Genomic DNA, 19131 nt, shown 5'->3' on the forward strand with positions numbered 1-19131 from the left:
TTAAGAGTGGCAACGGGAATGAGGCATCAGGGGGTTAAGGCGGAGCTGGCACCTTGACCAAACGGCTTGACAAATATTGACGAATTGTTTGGCCACCATTCAAATAGAAACGCTAAACAACCAGCGCACATAAACGGAGAAATAAAACTAAAAATAAGGAGGGTACAGTAAAAAATCAACCGATAAAAATAATAATTAAATTAAAAAAATAAAATATATTAAATACAATTTTAAAATGTTTATAATTACTTCTTAACCAGAATATAAATAAATACCTAATTGCAGAATTATTAAATTAGTGACGAAGAAGAAATAGCTAGAAAACCCCCTTTATAATTATTCAATCAAAAATGAGTGAAGATTCAGTATCTACTATGGTAGACAAGGCCTTAATATTGTTTAAAAATTATCTCATTTATTTTTAAGACTAAAACTAAGAGCTTAAAACTTTCCGTAACTCTCCCTTTGTAATTTTATTATAAAATGTTGTTGAAAATCGATCGTAGCAATTTTCTTCGATTAGTTTTCACCACGACGACTGTCTACTGTGAATGCCAGAAAAGCAAATACCAGTTAGCAGGAAAAGCGGGAAAAGCAAATGAAAACCAGGAAAAAATAGCACAAAAAGTGGTGAGGGGGAGTGAGGGAGACCGCACAATAATGGGGAAAAAGGAAAGCAAAGTAGGAAATTATGATATCATCTTTATGACGCCATTATGGTCGCTGTCGCTGTCTTGCTTTTCCTCCCACATTTTCACCCCTTTCCTCGTGTGTGGCAGTGTGTGTGTGTCTTCCGCCCACCACCCCACTCTGTAAACATGCTATGACTAACTGTCATGACCTACCCCCCATCACCCATCACCCCAATGAAAAGCCACACCCCCCTTCCGCCTTCTGTCGGGGAAAACTGTTGTAAATGTCAAAGACCGGAAAGGCAAGATGGGGAAAATGCAACAGTTTTGCCTTCGGCTGTCTTTGGGTTAAGCCAAAAGGGTTAAGAGTACCCGAAGCCAAATAAAAAGTAGCAGATTCTTTTTGCACCATTTCAAAAACGCAACAATGCGGGGGAAAAGCTGCTAAAATGGGGGGAAAATTTATATAAGTGCTTCGGGTTAGTTTCATTAAAATACGGTACCGATAAAGGATTAAAATATTATTGCATCTATTTCTAGATTTTTAATAGGTAAAAAAACGATTTTAAAGCCAACTTATTTCATTACAAAAAATATTTTAATTAAAGGGCCATAAGTTGTTAAATATTAAAATGTTGTATTGAATTTTAGTTCACGAAATAATTTGCTAATAATAATCGTAATATTATTAAATTATTATTTCTAGTATACCTTTTAAACTAATTCAAAATAAATGTTAAATATTTAAAAGTAACCATAATAACCAAAATGATTTCAGCATTTTTAAAATTTCCTTTTTTGTTTAAATATATCCCGGAAATTCTTACCAATTTCACTTTTAATATAATCGCCTAAAATCACCGCCCAACACATAAATTTCTTGTCCATTTCTTGCCGCTCTTTTGGGAAGAGAAAAACTTTCGCTTGCGCAAAATTCTTGAAAACCACTGAAATGTTTAGTTTTGGCCTAAGCCCCCACCTGGGATAATTATGCCAAAGTTGTGCTCCCATATCGGTATATATATCTTCCCTCAACACTCTCCTCTCTCCACACCTAAGCTGCTTTGTTTCGAGCTGTTTTACGTGTTTTGTCAGGCCAAAGTCTCTCATAAATTTAATGATGTTTTTGCCTTGGCTTTTCCTTCTTGCCTTCACAATTTCCTCCTTTTTTTTTTTGTTTTTTGTATTTCGGTTCGTGCGTATTTTTCAGGCTTCAGTTTTTGTTTTTCCATGGGGCCCCTAATGAACGCGCTGATGAGGCGGGCGCATAAAACTCGACTTCCAACTCAGCTTCCAACAAACGCGGTGTCTAACGTTCTAGAAATAACATTTGTAGGTAATAAATTCAAAAGATAATACACCCACAAGGCCTGGTGTTCAGGGGTTCTATTCCGGGCTTCTTTCTAGCCTGTTTTCTAGGCTGCACATAACTCGCCAGCGCCTCCTTGGGATAGCTGCACTGAGAGAAAATCATAACTTAATTGGGCTTAGCTTGGCGAGCAGTATTGATTTTTCAAAGAATTTTTTCTGAGCTTTTTTGGATAACATATTTATTTTTATTCAACAATTAAGAGCTTACATTTTTTTGCGATCTTCTAAGCTTAAAACTTTTGTTTTTATTTTCAAGAGAATTTTAAATAAAGCATTTTTAAAGCTCGATGCTCTAATTCTTTTTTTTTTTAGATACCTTTTTTTATTGTCTCACTAATATATTTTTTGAGAAAATGTCATTGAATTTCAGAAATTGATTCTGAAGCTATGCATTTTTAATCAATCATTTTTAATTTTTATTTTGGAGAAGTATTAATATATATATATGATATATATATATGATAGGTATTATTTAAACTTTAATCAAATAAAGAATAAATAAATAAAGAATAATTAAAGAAAAGGAAACACAATTTTTCTCAGTGTATTTATTGCAGCGTAAAGCCGAGCCTGAGTATAAATTTAGCCGAGTGCCGGGGCAGCAGGGGGTTAAGGCCCACGCACATTGAAATATTACACCTGCAATTGGCGATGTTGGGACGCTTTTTTGTTTTCCCCCAGTGGGTGGGTGTTAATGAGGTTGTGTCTGTGTCGGTGTAGGTGTCGGTGTCGGTGTGTGTGTCTGTGTGGGAATATAGGTTGGACTTGGATGGTGGTATTCGGTATTCGGGGTGAGGTCAGAGGTTACTGCGTATAACGATGCGTTCGCTAATGCCAGTCATCGTCTTCATTAACCAGATGTGTTGCCTCCTAATTTTATTTCACTTTTAAATTCCTCCAGCTGTTCTGATTTTAGCTAGCTTCATCGCATTTCAAGTCGTCTATTTATTGGTGGGAAGTATTAATATCGGCTAATTCTACAGAAATATTAATATTTTTCATTGAATTTATATAAATCTTTAAATGGAATAAATCTATTTAATATTAAATATATAATTTATTTCTACATTAATTTAGTATTATATCTGAGTTTTTAATTAATATATTAATTTCCCTTTCCCCGTAAAATGTTAATTTAAAATAAAATCCTGAAGTACCCTTCATTTAATAACGCCCAAAAAAAAAAAAAATCACTTTGGCAATGATATACTCCTACCTCGTATTTCCTTGCATTTCCCTCTCCATTTTTGTTGTACAACATTTTCCACTTAAGCCACAAGGAAAACCAAAAAAACAGGATCTCCTCTTTCGAAGGTGGGGATATATGTACGTTTGTGGGATATCTGGAGGAGATTTTCGAGTGGGCGGGGTGGGTTAAAGGCAGCGGCGTGTCATTAGGTTACATGCTTGTAATTACAATTCAGAGAGGGAACTCGGTAAAAACAAGAGTCCAAGGCAACCGCCTCTTATCCTCAATTTCGTCCTGCAGACTCCTGCCAGGTCATCGAAGTTACGGGGGAGTTTCGGGGCCCGGGAGCCGTAAATCCCCGTGCCCACATATGCAGATTGTCTTCTGGCTCACCTTTTTTGGGTTTTTTGGGTGCCCTCGTGCCGTTCTCCTTATTTTTTTGGTGTCTTTCCTGCTGGTGAACAACACAGAAATTATGTCATAAAAATGTTGCTGCTAATGTTGAGCACATGCACTTGAGAAAATGTAGGTACTATTTAAAAAGTAAATTGCATATATGAACCAAATTAAATTTAAATAATTTTAGTAAATTTTTATAAAAGCTAAAAATAAAAAGTAAAAGTTACGAAAAAAAAACATATATAAAATATAGGTTTTCACCCTTTTATAATTTAAACTTATTTAAAAAACTTATTGGATTGATATTCTGAAAAATGTATTAAAATTAAAACAAACTTTTATGGGACTTAAAATCTACAAAATCACAGTTAGTTCATGCTTTTAAAAATCAAACTTTTGGCCCAGTGCATATGTAAAAAATACACACTTACAAAGGAAGCCGCAGCCACAAAATGCCGCATTAAAATCACAAAATATAAATACAATATGCAGGGCTTTGTGGCAACACCCCTACCTAATTTTCCCAGCCCCTGCCCCCCGTTTTGCCACCCATCTGTTATACGGAAGGAAGCAGGGAACTTTTATGTTTATGGAAAATAACGTGAAAGGTTGCGGAGGTCCAGAAGAAGAAGCAAAAAATGGTGGAGGGGGAGGAAAGGGGAATGGAGGTAAGTGACTAACTTTCGAAAGTTTGCCAGCGATAAAAGGCGCTACAACAATTCTTTTTCGATATGGAATATTTCCCGTTATTACTTTACAGCCCAGCAAGCAAAAAAAAAAATATGTCAATTTTTAGGGGGTGCGTACAGTGGCGGTAAAAATAATAGAAATAATAGCCGTAAAGTTGGGAAGTTAATCTTTAAACCTGACAAAATAATTATATAATATAATATATACTATCGATATATATTATATTATATATATTAGGTATTAAATAGTTCATTTTAAAATGATTTTAGAATGTCAGTTAAGTGATTTATAATAATAAAAAACCGAATTGTGTGATATTTAATAATAGTAATTTTTGTTGAAAAATTATATAAAAAAATTTAAAAAAATAGAATAAATGCACCTAATTGATACTATTTTATGAAATTAAATTTAATATAAATCCTTGAATTTCTAAGCTAAAATGAAAAGCCGACCTTTGCTTGGTTAGATTATAGATATTCTAAAAATAATTTCCATGGATTCTACCCACCCGTTCTCTCCCCACTGCACGTTTTCTTTGAAAACGAAATTATAATAAAATGCAGTTACTCTTAAGCCGCGCCAATTAAAATTCAATCTCTGGCCCCCCATAATTCCACGAACTATGAACTTTGCGTACTGGCAGTACAGCAGTTTATGATCTTTTAAGCCTGCAACCAATCCCCATTAAAGTGCCAGATGTGTGTGGGTCGTAAAATATGAGTGATTCCGTGTATTTTCATATTTCCCGCTTTCCCCCCGTATATTTCATTCCTGTATCTTTGTAACTTTGAATCTTGCGATTCATTATTCTTTCCCATTGTCATCTTGTTTTTTTTTTTTTGCTTTTCTCTGTGTTTTTTGTTACCCTCCTCACCGTTTTTTGCTTGGCTGGTCTTTAATGTGTCACCGTAGACATCTATTAAAACTTCATTCATATTGCGGTTTGCAGGATACACGCGATGAGCAGGATCCATCCGCGAGGAGCGCATTCAAATCTGATTTCGGAAATGGAATATGCGGTAAAATGGTGGTAGTGGGGCATCTCAGGGGTTGGGGGGTCGGAGGACCTACCGTCAGCGGCAGCGAGAACAAATACCAAAAATTAGATGAGCTCGGCTTCAGCTAGCAAGTCCATCTGTCAAACATTGTACCCGGTGACAGTTTCTGTGGCTTTTTATTATTGCTGGGGGATGGGCATACAGCACTTAAAAGAATGTTTTTTTTATATTATTTTTTAATTTTTAAAAACGAAAGTAAATCTATCGTGTATTCAAATAAATTGTAGTTTATTTTTAGTTTTAAAAAAATAAAATATAAGATAACTAATTTTGCTTAGTTGTACACTTTTTTTTAAGGAAATTGATTAAAAAAACTCCCATTAATATATTAAATAAAAATTAAACGTATTTCTTAAGATTAAAAATAAATTTAAATTTTTTTTTGCAAGTGTTTTGGGGATGCTGCTTATGATGATGTTGTTGCCTTTTTGATGGTTTGCTTTACTTTTTTCCTGCGTTGCTTTTGGGGGGTGTGGAATGTTAAAATATGAGCACATTTCACTCGCTTAGAGTGTGTGTGTTTTTGTGTGTAGATGGCACATGTGGCCACCTCCAGTCATTCCCATCCCCATTCCCACTCACATTCCCCCACCCAATTCTGGTTTTTACCTATCCTGTACCCATCGCTACCTGGCAACCATATGTGGCCTTTTATTACGATTATGATTACGTGTAAGTGCAGGAGTTGGGGTCCAACGATTCTGGATTCTGTCCCCGGGGCTGTGGGCTCCATTAAAGAAATCAGAAACCGGCAACAGCTGACAGAATCAATATGCATATATATAGATATACATATCCGTCCCCTCCACCTCCCCCGAGCAACCTCATTATGCTAATCACAATGATTAGAGCTGGTGAAACCCTGCACCGTAGAACAGAAACCAATCTCGAGCCCGGCTCCCAACAATTTGTCACGCCGCTTGGGAAGCCCAGCGCTTTTATCAGCCGCACCAGATCTCGAATCTCCAATTTCGAATCTCGAATCTCGGATCCCAAATCTTAGGAATCGTTGGAGGACAAGCTGGAAAACCCCAAAAACGAAACTAAGGCGAAAATTAAAGCGGGCGATGTGATCAGCGGGTTTTGGGGAAGTTATAATACCCTACATTTAAATCAAATTTACAAGGAATTTATAAATAATAAATTTCATTCAAATATAATAATTTTTCTTATATTTTTCTTATTTTAAAACATATTTTGCATAATTTAAATAAATTTACAGGGAATTAAAAAATAATTATACATACTTTAATTTTTTAAAACCAAAATGTATAAATGGATTTCATAATTTTTAACATAATTTTCAAGGATTAGTGGATTTTCTAATATACTTTATTTTCTTATAATACATTTTAAGCGCTTTAAGATACATATTCGTTACCAACTTCAAGAAAACTCCGTTGGACTCTCAGACGGCTTACTATTAATTTGTGAAATAAGTATAGCGGTCAGTTGAGCAAGTCCAAGTCCAAGCCCAAAGACAAAGACAAAGCCAAGTTAAAAGCCAAAGAAAGAGCCCTGAGCTCCAGTTCCAGTTTTAAGACAAAGACAAGTTCTTGTGTTATTTAATGTGGCACGGCGACGGCGTTGGCGATGTGCTCATTGATAATCATAATCAAGCTAATGACGCGGCAGACGATAAGCTGCACTGTGAGAAAAATGTTAGTCATATACATGTTATAAAATTAATAAAAAAGTGACAAAAAAAAACATTTTAATAGAATAGGTAAAGTTACTAAAATAAAACATTGATAAAATAATAATAATATAACAAAAATCCTACATAAAACAGTGCAAATTATATTACTGTTTTTTTTAAGTCATTTGAGTATATGCTTTGAATCGCCAAATGAAGCTAAAGAATTCGCGTTATCTAAAAGAAAATACTAGTACAACATAAAATTTAGTTGTATTATCCCAAAAAATACTTAATAAATACTTGCACCACAAAGTGATGCTTAAGAATTCGCATTTTTATATTTTTGCTAGGTCAAGTACCGCACTTTTTGCCCAGTGCACATAATCGTGTTCCCTGTCCCGTTTTCCCAGCCAGGGAGCGGCCTTAATGATGATATAGCTGCCGCATCCCATGCTGATCGCTCCGCCGGCTAGTGACGATATCGCCAATTGGCCCCGAAAACATTCCTCAATCCTGCGGCCACTTGCTACTTATCCGGGCCAATTATCTCTGGGAGAAAAACCGATTGGCCGGCTCATCGAAGACTGGAGTGCGGACTACCGGGCTATGGGACTATTGGAGTATCAGACTATCGGACTACCGGACTAATGAGTGCAATTTGCTTCTTGTCTTGGCCACTAAATGCTCGCATTAGTTTAGATAAATAGCTTAATTAATACGTTTAGTCTGGCTGGCAGCTAGAGAGCCTCCATGCCGGCAATTACAACAATAACGAGCGGCAATTATTGGCCTAATGGCATTGTTTGATTTCCGTACTGCACTTTTGGGCGCCATATAGTTCGAGATCCGCTAAGTGGCCACTGGCCAGTGTTTTGCGGGGAGTGGGAGTGGTAGTGGTAGTGGGTGAACACTGTACATATATTGTATGTGTGGAGTGGACCTTTGTTTGGCCTGAGCAAATAGATAGATGGCCGTATTCAGCGGCCCGATTAGCAGCACATTCCCACGCGCGGGCCTCCATTATACCAATTCGCATAAATGGGTGCGAGTAATTCTCTTCTCTCATCAGGGCTAACTTTCACTGTTGGAAGCCCCTTTTTTCGGGGGCTTTAGGTCTCTGTGGAAATTCAAAAAAATTAACTGCCAATTTCTTACCCGTTTTCATGGAAGGGCCTACACACAAAAAAATATAGCCAATATAATAGTAAAACCAACCAGAGAATTGTCAAATTTAACCAATCAAATAGTTACTCTCACAACAACAAAATGCACACAAATGACTATTTTATAGTGGTTTTACTATTAAATATTACCCAAAGCCAAAACAAAATACACTCTACTATTTTCAATAGTAGAATAACTTTTTTTTATAAATTTTACCAATCAACTTTTTTTGTGTGTATATAATTGCAAACCGATTTATTCCCTTTCAAATTTAATAAATTTATTATTAAATTGTTGTTGTTTTAAATTGTTAGTAATATTTATTGATCATTGGAAGTCATTTTAATGTGGAGTTTTTTTTTTATTATTTTATTTTATTAAAGCAGGAATACGTATACATTTTTTTACATAATGTGCCAAAAATCTAGATTTTAGGTATAGCAAAGATATAGTAGGGGAGAGTGGGGGAATTTCGTCAGCATTTTTTCGAAGCTATTTTTTGTCCATCTTGAGACACGTTATCATATTTCTATTTTTATTGTTGAATGCGGTTAGCACCAAGCTTTAAAATGTGACATTCCCCTATTTTTTTAATTAGCTTGGTGATTTATAAAAAAATAAAATGTAAAACCAATATACTGGGGCAATCTCACCACACAGGGGGGTAAAATCACCACACAACTGGGGAAATTTCGTCACCTGAAAAATGTAGGGAGTTTAACGCCTGAAAATATGCTACACTGATCAAGCGTACCATTTTTGTTGACGTCCTATATTTGTTGCTGCTGCTGGTAGTCTGTTCGTTAGCTAGCTCGTCAAATATAAAAATATGTATTTAAAATAGGTGCGAATTTACCCTTAGCGTAGGGTGGCGAAATTTCCCCAGACCGTACTTTTTTAGAAATAATTATTTTTCTTGCGAAATTAGTCGCGAAGTTAAAAATCATTGACGCAGAAATGCAGATTATAGCACTGTGTATTATATAAAAAATCGTGTATCTTATTCCTTTTGAATTGTGGCATACAGAAAAAATTTCGTCGAGAACTAAATGTAGCTTTTGAACTGTTAAAACACATTAATATTATAGCTTAATTATCTTGGCCTTCTGTGCAAAACAAATGCACTGGTTGTGTCTGGCCGTCTTGAAGGACTAAAACAAAAAAATTATATATTTTTACGACTTATGGATTCCGAGATATTGCAGGTGACGAAATTGCCCCTGTGACGAAATTCCCCCACTCTCCCCTACAAATACATATAATAATAAAATATTGTCATTATAAGTATAATAAACTCATATTATACTATAATTTTTGTTTATTTATGTTTCGCTGTCAGCCTGACAAATAAAATTAATATTATCTGTACAGCTATAATCAATCATTAATCCGTTTCTTAGTTGAACGCATTTTCTGTCGTTTTTGGGATGTTGTGAGTACCAATTCAAAGTGTTTGCTGGCTTTCCAGAGGCTACTGATAAGAATTGCCCTGCGGTCATCAGATCGTTGATACCAAGCCAGTACCAAGTATTATCTTCAAGTTCCAATTGGATGGCAAACAATTCCTTTAGGGTTTTAATGCCCGCTAAATAGCCGCCCATCTGGTGACAAGTTGCTGCGGCCTCGAACCAATTTTTCGTAAGATTCTTCTCAATATAGAAATACCTTGTGCCTATTTTCTCGTACTGCAGTGGGATGTGTTTTGAGTAGTTCGTCGACGGGGCTTCCAGAGGATTGGATTCTTTTTTGGGCACCATACTGAGTACCGTCTGTAATTGAGCTTCCGTATCGTTGAATCTCTTTTCGAAGTTCTCTTTCGATTCCAAAAGGGCATCCAGCTTGGTTTCCAGCAGGTGAAGAAGGTTCTTCAATTGTCTCTCAGTCTCGTTGAGTTTCGCCCCGAGGTCTTCGTTGGTTATGATGTTCTTCAAAGAATTCAGCATTGTGATTCTTTGGGCCTCCACCGTCGACTGAACTGCCAGGAGTTTCATTTGGATGGACTGCTGTTCGCCGTGGATGCTTTGCAGTGTGGAATTGGTCTCGGGATTCAGATCCATCAGATCCTGCGAACTCGCCGCGAGTCCTGGCACATTCAGGATAATAAGGACCGACACAGAAAAAAAAACATGCTTCAGCATTTCGAAAGTGTATGACCACCACTCGAAGAGATCTTTCAAGACCAACTGAAATTAATCTGCGTGTTTTGAAACAAAGAAACTGTAAAATTCTGATAAGAGTAATCGCTGAGGTTTCCTGAGGTTGAACAAATTCCGGATGCTTGATAGTGTTGTTGTTTTTTTTTTTGGTAAGTGGCTGACCTTATACTACGTAATCAAAATTTAGGTGAATATTAAGGTTAAAGGGCCGTTTTCTTGCCCGCCTGTTAAATTTAAGGGAAGCTTTAAAATCAGATTTCCCATACGATTTCAAGTTTTAAGCCCTACTTTAAAATTAACAAAAGGACGAGATATAGCATTGTGTATATTTATGTTTCATTATCTAATTGGCAAATAAAATACCATTTATTACTACAATTGTTTTTATCCATCCCCCTGTTATCAAGAGCAACGCATGCATTTTGAAGCCTGGGCTCTCCGCTGTTCCACTTAAGAACGGTGGCAGGCTTCCCGGAGGCCGTAGATATGAACTTTCCATCTTCCTTCAAATGCTTGATGCCAGTCCAGTACCAGAAATATGGTTCTTTAAGTTTCGGCATTATGGCTGCGAGTTCCTCTTCGGTTTTGAAAGCCGCCAAATAGCCGCCCATTCCACGACATGTTTCTGCAGCCTCCTCCCAGGATTTTAAAATATTATGTTCGATATAAAAATATCTAGAGCCAATTAGCTCAAACTTCGGATGCATGATCGTGTTATTAATTGTGGAAAGGGTTTCGAGAAGGGTTTTCTGAAAGGCCGATAGTTGGTTCTCCAGTGCCAGAAGTTGGTTTTCAGTTTTGTTTTGAAGCTCCTTTAGTTGAGCTTCCACTTTAATCTCAAACATCCGTAGTTGTCCCTCCGTTCCATTCAATCTCGCCTCAAAAGATTCAAAAATGGCTTTATTCTGGTCCTCCAGCTTTTTCTGAACCGCCAGAAATTGGGAGTCCAATTCCGATTGCTGCTCGCCGTGGATGTTTTTCATTTTGGAACTGGCCTCGCGAATTAAATCCACCATCCCATTCCCATTGTCCTGCGAATTCGCCAGAAATCCGTGCACATTCAGGACAATTAGGAGCAACACAGAAAAATAAGCAAGCTTCAGCATTTCGAATGTGTATAACAACCGCTCAAAGAAATCTTTCAAAACGTACTAAATTTAATCTGCTTGCTTATAAGCAAGACAACTGAAAAATTCTGATAAGCGGTATAATCGCTGAGATAACCGAAGGTTAAGCGAATTCCCGATGCTTGCAAATATTGTTGAAAACGATCCCATACGTTCATTCAAGTGTGCAACCTGTAAGAAGTCGATGGTTATTGTATTTATATGAAGGGTCCTGTAAAATCATGCAAATTTACGGAGATTTAGCTTACAGCAAAAACATTTTTGAGCCAATATTATAATTCATTCATAAAAGCGATTTATTTGTAAATGAAATAAATACCATTCAAATGAAAACATTTTCTAACATTGAGTAAACTTTTATTTAAATAATAAAATTGAGACATGGCTAAAAGACTTAATTACCATGTATTAATTATTTGGATTTCCAAGCTTTTCAAACAACCCTCTTGTTTTAATAAAATAACCCCATTTTTGATTATAGAAACACTGCTGGCATTTAAGTTTATCATGCAGATTAGAGGGCTACATGAGTGTTGGGAGGCCGATAAATCCATAATATAAATATATTTATTTCAATAGCCACAATCGGAAATTCCAGACATTCACATTGTTGCAAATAACATATAACGTAACTTAAACAAGAACCACAAGAACCAAAGCCACATCTATTTTGAATTGTATTTAAAAAAAATATATATAGCTTACAACTTACATTTAGGTTTCATTATCTAATTGGCAAATAAAATAACGTCCAAAGCTACAACGGATATCACGCATGCCCCATTTATCCAGCTCAACGCATGCACCGCTATTGTTGGGCTCTCCCTTCTTCCACCTAAAAATGGTTGCAGGCTTTCCGGAGGCCGTGGATATGAACGTGCCATCTTCCTTCAAATGCTTGATGCCAGTCCAGTACCAGCTCAGACTATCAAGTTTCGGCATTATGGCCGCGAGTTCCTCTTGGGTTTTGAAAGCCGCCAAATAGCCGCCCATTGCACGACATGTTTCTGCAGCCTTATCCCAGGATTGCACAATATTATTTTCGATATAAAAATGTCTAGAGCCAATTAGCTCGAACTTTGGAGGGATGATCTTGGAATTGATTGTGGAAAGGGTTTCGAAAAGGGTTTTCTGTAAGGCCGATAGTTGGTTCGCCAGCGCCATAAGTTGGTTTTCAGCTTTGTTTTGAAGCTCCTTTAGTTGGGCCTCTACTTTGGTCTCGAATCTCTCCTCAAAGGATTTAAAAAGGGCAGTATTTTGGTCCTCTAGCTTTTTCTGAACCGCCAGAAGTTGGGCATCCAGCTTGCTTTGCATAGAAATCTCCAACTTGGACTGAACTGCCAGGAGCTTCATCTGGATGGACTGCTGCTCGCCGTGGATTCTTTCCAACTTGGAATTGGTCTCGGGAACCAACTCAATAATCGGATTGATCTTGCTAAGGCAGAAGTCGCCACACTGATTCTGTGGGTCCTGCAACAGGCAAGTGGATCGCCCATTTTCCTCTGATTTCGCAACAGATCCTTGAGACACCAGGATAATAAGGAGCAGCATCGGAAAATATATCAGCCTCAGCATTGCAAATTTTTAAAACTATTCAAAGGGAACTCTTGAAACGTACTGAATTTTATTTGTTGCTAATAAAGAAACCGAAAATATTGCTGATAAGAGGCAAAATACAGACTTTTTGTGATTAGGGTCAAAACCGACTTTAAACTATTTATAAAAAGTTAGATTGGTACATTTGAACAACAAATTATACACTCATAGAAATTTTCCGGTAAAATCGCCCTAAAAACAAGGAAAATCGCCCTAAAACGGGGGTCAATGGCGACTAGGCAACAAAATTAGGGCAAATTGCCCTAAAAATACGGGTGAATTTGTCATACATTTAGGGCGATTTTTCGTAGATCTAGGGCGATTTTTCTATTTTCAAAGGTAATTGCCCTAAAAATAAGAAATGAGACCCTTAAACTAAAGGCAGTTTTCTTTAAATCCAGGGCGATTTTTCTGGACTTATAGGCGAATTGCCCTGGAAATCGGAAAAAATACCTTTAAACTAAAGGCAGATTTTCATAAATCTAGGGTGTTTTTCTGGATTTTAGGGCAAATTGCCCTAGAAATATGAAAAAATATCCTGAAACTAAAGGCAGATTTTCATAAATGTAGGGCGTTTTTCTGGATTTATAGGCGAATTGCCCTAAAAAAAGCAAAGTGCTCCCCAAAATTTCCCGGTTTTTTTTTATAAATAAAAATACGATTTCATTATATTTTTTTTGTTTTTTTTTTTATATTTTTGTTTGTTGTTATTTACACAATTTCTAATTATATACATTTACATACTTTTCTACTTATTCTTATTGCTAAAAGAATTACATCGATCGTAAAAATAATGTTTTGGCTTAATGTATTTTTTGGTCTTTAGGTTGTGTGCTTCCGCCGGAGGGAATTTTAGGTCTTTTAAGGTTTATTACAATAAGTACTGATAGAAATAATATTTTTTTTGGAATGAACAGATTGTTTCTTTAAAATAGTTACAGTTTTAAGGTTTTATAATCCTCCAAGAGTTCGGATAAAGCTTTACCTTTCTTATCAGACTCTAAATGAATTTCATAAAACATTTTTTGGATAAATGTCGTGGTTTAAAACAAAAAATATTTTGAAGCACACATCAATACTTTTCAATAAGGTTCGCATTCTATAAAAAAACCTCTGATAGGTAAACTGGAAATTCACCAAGGTCAAAAAGGGCTTGTTCCCACGTTGCAGCTGAATGGTTGCAGTTTCGGCTTTCCGGATTAGCAATTTTCCGTCAATGCCTTTAGATGTGTTTGCAGTTCCCCAACAGTAGCCTTCCAAACCAAGAAACGGCTTCGCGGGTCCGCAATGGTGTGCTTCGCGTTCTTGCTCCCGCCGTCCTTCTTTGTCATTGCTGTCGCACCAACACTGAATGGATCGCATGCCAAATTAAAGTTGATTGTATCTCTATTAAATAAAAACAGTCTATTTATTGAATGAGAAAAGAAAAAGAGAAACAGCACATACCTTCAGCGTGGCTTTCCAAAGATTTGAGCAGTTTTATTCCCTTACTTTCGCTTTTAAAAAGTGCGAAAAGTGGTTTGCGGAAGCTGGATCTCAAAGACGTTCTCAATCTAAAACAAGAAAAAAAATTGTTAGAAATTAATATAAAAATGCACTACTAACAGTCAGAATTTTCATTTAGCCTGCGATTGCGTTTGCTGCTACTTCTGGAAAAAACGACGAAATGACGCAATAGAAATATGGGGGTTATTTTGGCATATGCACTTGTGAATGCGGTTTGTCCGGTGCATAAATACAGATTTCTTGTAAATATATACATATGTATGTGTGTATTCTGTTGCATCATCTTTTTAACTCAAGCATTATTTACATATACACATACATATATGTATACTCTTATTAATGATCTTACTTTGTTTTGCCACACTTCCAAAACTTCCGCTTCTGGACCGTCTAGTTGAACAGGAATTTCTCCTCGTAGCTGCTTCCAGTCAATTTTTTTAAAGTTTCAGCTGCATTTTCCTTTGTTACAGATATGTAAATTCAATTAGTTATTAATATCCAAATTGCACAATTATATGTATGTATGTACTCACCAGAAAACAGAGAAAGAATCGCCTCCCAAGTCCTTTAATAGCGTTTACATTTTTCACTTTTTCACAAACAAAAGGTTTCACAAACACGTCTTACGCCGCCAAGCGCCCGAAAAATTATGACAAAGTCTAGACAATGCAACTCTTTCTACCCCCACCCTTGCCACTGCAACGGACGAAAGGTAGAAAAGAAGAAGAAAAAGGGTGGACTTCTCTAAAGTCAAATGCGCTCAGCATCAAAATTCATAGAAAAAGGTCCGCCCTAATATACACACACATTCACTTGTTTTGACCTGTCAACCGCACACACATACACACATGTATTACATATGTATCCATTAATTGCGTCTTAAAATTTCGTTTGACTCTTCCTTGTTTTTAGGGCAATTTCAGAACATTTTTTTTGCTATTTTGTTCAACGTTTTAGGGCGATTTCGCCCTAAAAAGAAGGAATTACTTTTGGAGTCGACTCATGAAAATTCGCCCTAAAAAACAGGGCAAATTGGCCTTTTTGGAAAAACTAACCCTAAAAAATATTTTCCATGGCGATTTTTCGTAACTTTAGGGCTAGCCACCCGTATAATAAGAAAATTTTTCGTAGTTTTAGGGCGACCTCGGTTTTAGGGCGACTTTTCTAGTATTTAGGTAAAAATTTCTATGAGTGTATGTACCTATTTTTCTGTAGTTTACTCTGTGTTTTAATAATTGATTATTTATTTATTTATATGTTTTTAGAAACACAGCTGGCATTAAATTGTCATATTGATTAGGGGCTTTAATGAGTGCTATTCATATATGGACATTTCCAGAATGTCGGACGTGACAGTTTTTTTTTTTTAAATGCTTTATGGACATTTTTATAGCCAAATAGATTTGATTTTAAATTTTTTTATAAATACATACATTTTACTTACTGTTTTGTTTGTACCAAATTAAAGATACAAAGATCTATTAAATGGATTGCCGTAATTTTTCGCCGGCATAAGAGTCAAAAACAGCTGAATACAGAACAGATAAATAATAAATAGACCAACTATATTCAAAAATGTTGAAAAAAATGAGAAATCAAAAAAATCACTTGTTTTCTTGTCTCGTCATTAGTTTACCTATTTTACTTATGGCTAGACAGATACCCTTTATTTTATGACCATTAATAGAAGAGCGCCAGAGCTATAAAACAAAAAAATAAAAACTACAAAATATGTACTTTATCACTCATATTTTTAAGTCCAAAAAATGTCACGTCCGACATCCTGGAAATGGCCATATTTGATCTAATAGCCTCAATCGAAGTCTAAGAAAATAATTACAAATAATAATTTATGTTGCAGAATGTTTCTATAATTTTAGCTACAATTCAACACGACATAAGAAATTGCACAAAGCATTCCTTTCATTATGATAAAGGTAAATATAAAACCAATGACTGGTCAGTCACTTAAAAGCTCATATATCCACAAGGCAACCCGCATCTGATTATAGGCCACACCTAAAAAGATGAGCTTCCGGCGATTGCATTCCCTCGCCAGCATATCGAATCAATTTCTCACGTTTTCGATTTCAGCTCACCGATCGATTTTAAAGCGATTTCCCTGTGTCCAATGGCTGCCGCCAGATCGAAGGTGGAAAATGCGCCACAAAGACAATGGGTAATGCCGATCCGAGACCCCGAAAACCCATAACACATAGCCCATAACCCATAACCGAAAACCAAGAAACGCCCCCGTTTCGGTCGAATACAATAAGCGTGACTAATGCAAAATATCCGAAGCCCAAATACCTGGCCGTGCTCATAAACACCTCATCAGTGATCATTACGATGCCTTCTGCGAACGAAATTAGAGGCAAATAAGCTGCGGGACCATACGGAATATGTCTCAATATACATATGTATGTATAGGTCGGGGTCATAAATCGCGGCATGGATCGCCACTCGTTAAAAAATTAAATTAATAAAACATAATTTGCGCACAAGGGAATAAAGACGATCAAAATGACCAAATCGGAGCTCCAAATGAGCTGCCCACTACTTTCCACAGATCGTTCTCTCTTCTCTTTGGGTAATCTTTTCGGATTAATACCCTTTCGGAGGGTTCAACAAATCTATCGGTAAAAAAGCAAAAAAATGTTTATTTAAATTAAGAAAATATTTCTTTGATTTATATATTTTATGGCCAAAATATATTATTTAATCTTATTATCGATTTTAATTGCTGTGCATAACAAATAAAAAATATTTATATATTCAAGGAACTTTAAACATATATTTTATTTTGCATCTTATAACAAGCTAATAATTATTTTATTAGTAAGCTTTACAGACAGAAGAATTCGCTATTCGTTTAAATGGTTTTCATTAATATAACACAATTTTAAATAGTGTATATAAAAGAGTATTTGGCACTTCTCGTGATTTTTATTTTCGTTAGGTATTGATACATATATATTTTATACAGTATTTTTTTTTGTGGGGCGTTTGCGACGACGGCATTTGCTGATAATGATCGATTTGGCGCTCGAGAAATGTGTCAAAAGCAACACCAAAGTCACTCGAATGAGTCGGCGAATTTGATTGGGCGGATGATTGATGAAACGGATTGGAATCGTGGCTTATAACGGGGGGCAATATTATAGTGGAGGGCCCGCCGGAAGGACCCTTATAATGGATTGTTCACCGTCGGCGGGGGGCTGGAATTAACGATAATTGGATTATAATTTGTTGAGGGACTTCTAAGTCGAGAGCGATTCCTAATCGAAATTTAGTTGTGCCCCCCAAAACCATTTATTTTGCTAGTTTTCGCCATCACAACTACAATATTTCTTAAATAGTTTCAAAATTACTTTGACTTTGCATCATTTTTATATTTGCAATATAAACTCCAAACATATTTCGTAAAAATAGGATTACTTGCATTTCGGCAAACTGAACTATTTATTATACTTATTGAAATATTATTATATTATTTCTAAGACCTAAAGACCTTTTATAATTTTTTTAAATTGATTCCTATGTTTATGTGAACACAACAACATTTCATATATTTTCAACTATAAAATTTGGGGTGATTATCGAAATATTTTTCACTATTATTTAACTATTTATAGTTTAAAATATTTTAAAATTTGAATTATTTTACTTTAAAAAAACCTTTGACACTTTGAAAATTATACCCATAATTTGGCATGGTCAACACATTTTTGGCATAGTGTCCCACCGATTTGTTAACTCTTTCCATCTCGACATTTGCCCAGATTTCCCGGATTTGCCTCCCAAATTTACCGCCCCAAAAACACCGAAACTCACCACTCAACCGCTGCAAATCCAATTTGTTTGCTTAGGATGCATGAACCACAAATCAATTACGCGCCCTCTTCAACAACAACAACCACAGAACACAGCAACAACAACAGCGGCAATTACAAAAACTAAAACAACAGCAAACCAAAAAAAATAAAAAGCAGCGGGAAGGAAAAACTACACGGCTCAAATTAATGAAAATCCAATGAAAAGCGCCACATGCAGAGCGAGTACACGGGGAAAACTCCACACATTTTGGGCATCCACAGTCGTGTTCACAAAAGTATTGACACTGGCCTAAATAAATGAGAAATTGTTGATTAGGTAATAAAAATAAATAAAATGCTACAATAAGTAGATATGATTTGTTAAATAAATAAATAAATACAAAGAAATTTATATTAATTGATATTTGGAAATAAATCTATAAATGTATAACTAAAATAAGGGAAAAAAACAATTTTTGATGATTGCAAAATAAAGGAAAAAAGTAACTGAAAATATACAATTTTTTATATCTTGGTGCTGGATAGTTTAATTTTTTGGCCAGTTTATTATAAATTAAAATAATAGAAATAAATCTACAACTGTATACCCAAATATATAAAACAAGGAAATAAGTAAACAGATAATTTTAAAAATAATTTTTAATTGCAAAAAAAAGGTTTATAAACCGGGAAATTAATATATTTTTCTTAATTCATTTGAATATCTCAATTTTCTTTTTTAAGTAATTTTGTTATGAATTTCACTTAGGACCACTACCATTATTA

General features: G+C 35.6%; 1 protein-coding gene and 1 long non-coding RNA gene across 3 annotated transcripts; both read right to left on the reverse strand.

Annotated features, from left to right (window-relative positions):
* Positions 1-12142: 12142 nt before the first annotated feature.
* LOC108065481 (accessory gland protein Acp29AB-like) lies at positions 12143-13003 on the reverse strand. The gene has a single exon (XM_017153480.2). It carries the CDS (start codon positions 13001-13003, stop codon positions 12143-12145), a length of 861 nt encoding a protein of 286 aa, XP_017008969.2.
* A 1171-nt stretch (positions 13004-14174) lies between these two features.
* LOC138913924 (uncharacterized) lies at positions 14175-15192 on the reverse strand. Of its 2 annotated transcripts, none has more exons than XR_011419803.1 (4): positions 15064-15192; positions 14880-14989; positions 14471-14577; positions 14175-14410 (listed from the first exon to the last, which is right to left on the reverse strand). It is a non-coding gene; the product is annotated as an uncharacterized lncRNA (long non-coding RNA). The 2 variants fall into 2 exon arrangements; XR_011419804.1 differs by having other exon boundaries at positions 14471-14673.
* Between the last annotated feature and the right edge of the window lie 3939 nt (positions 15193-19131).

This window comes from Drosophila takahashii, chromosome X, assembly GCF_030179915.1.
Source record: "Drosophila takahashii strain IR98-3 E-12201 chromosome X, DtakHiC1v2, whole genome shotgun sequence".
Classification (NCBI taxonomy): domain Eukaryota; kingdom Metazoa; phylum Arthropoda; class Insecta; order Diptera; family Drosophilidae; genus Drosophila; species Drosophila takahashii.

Coding starts and splice junctions, on each gene's coding strand:
- LOC108065481 (XM_017153480.2), bottom strand. CDS start 13,003: ATGCTGAGGCTGATATATTTTCCGATGCTGCTCCTTATTATCCTGGTG.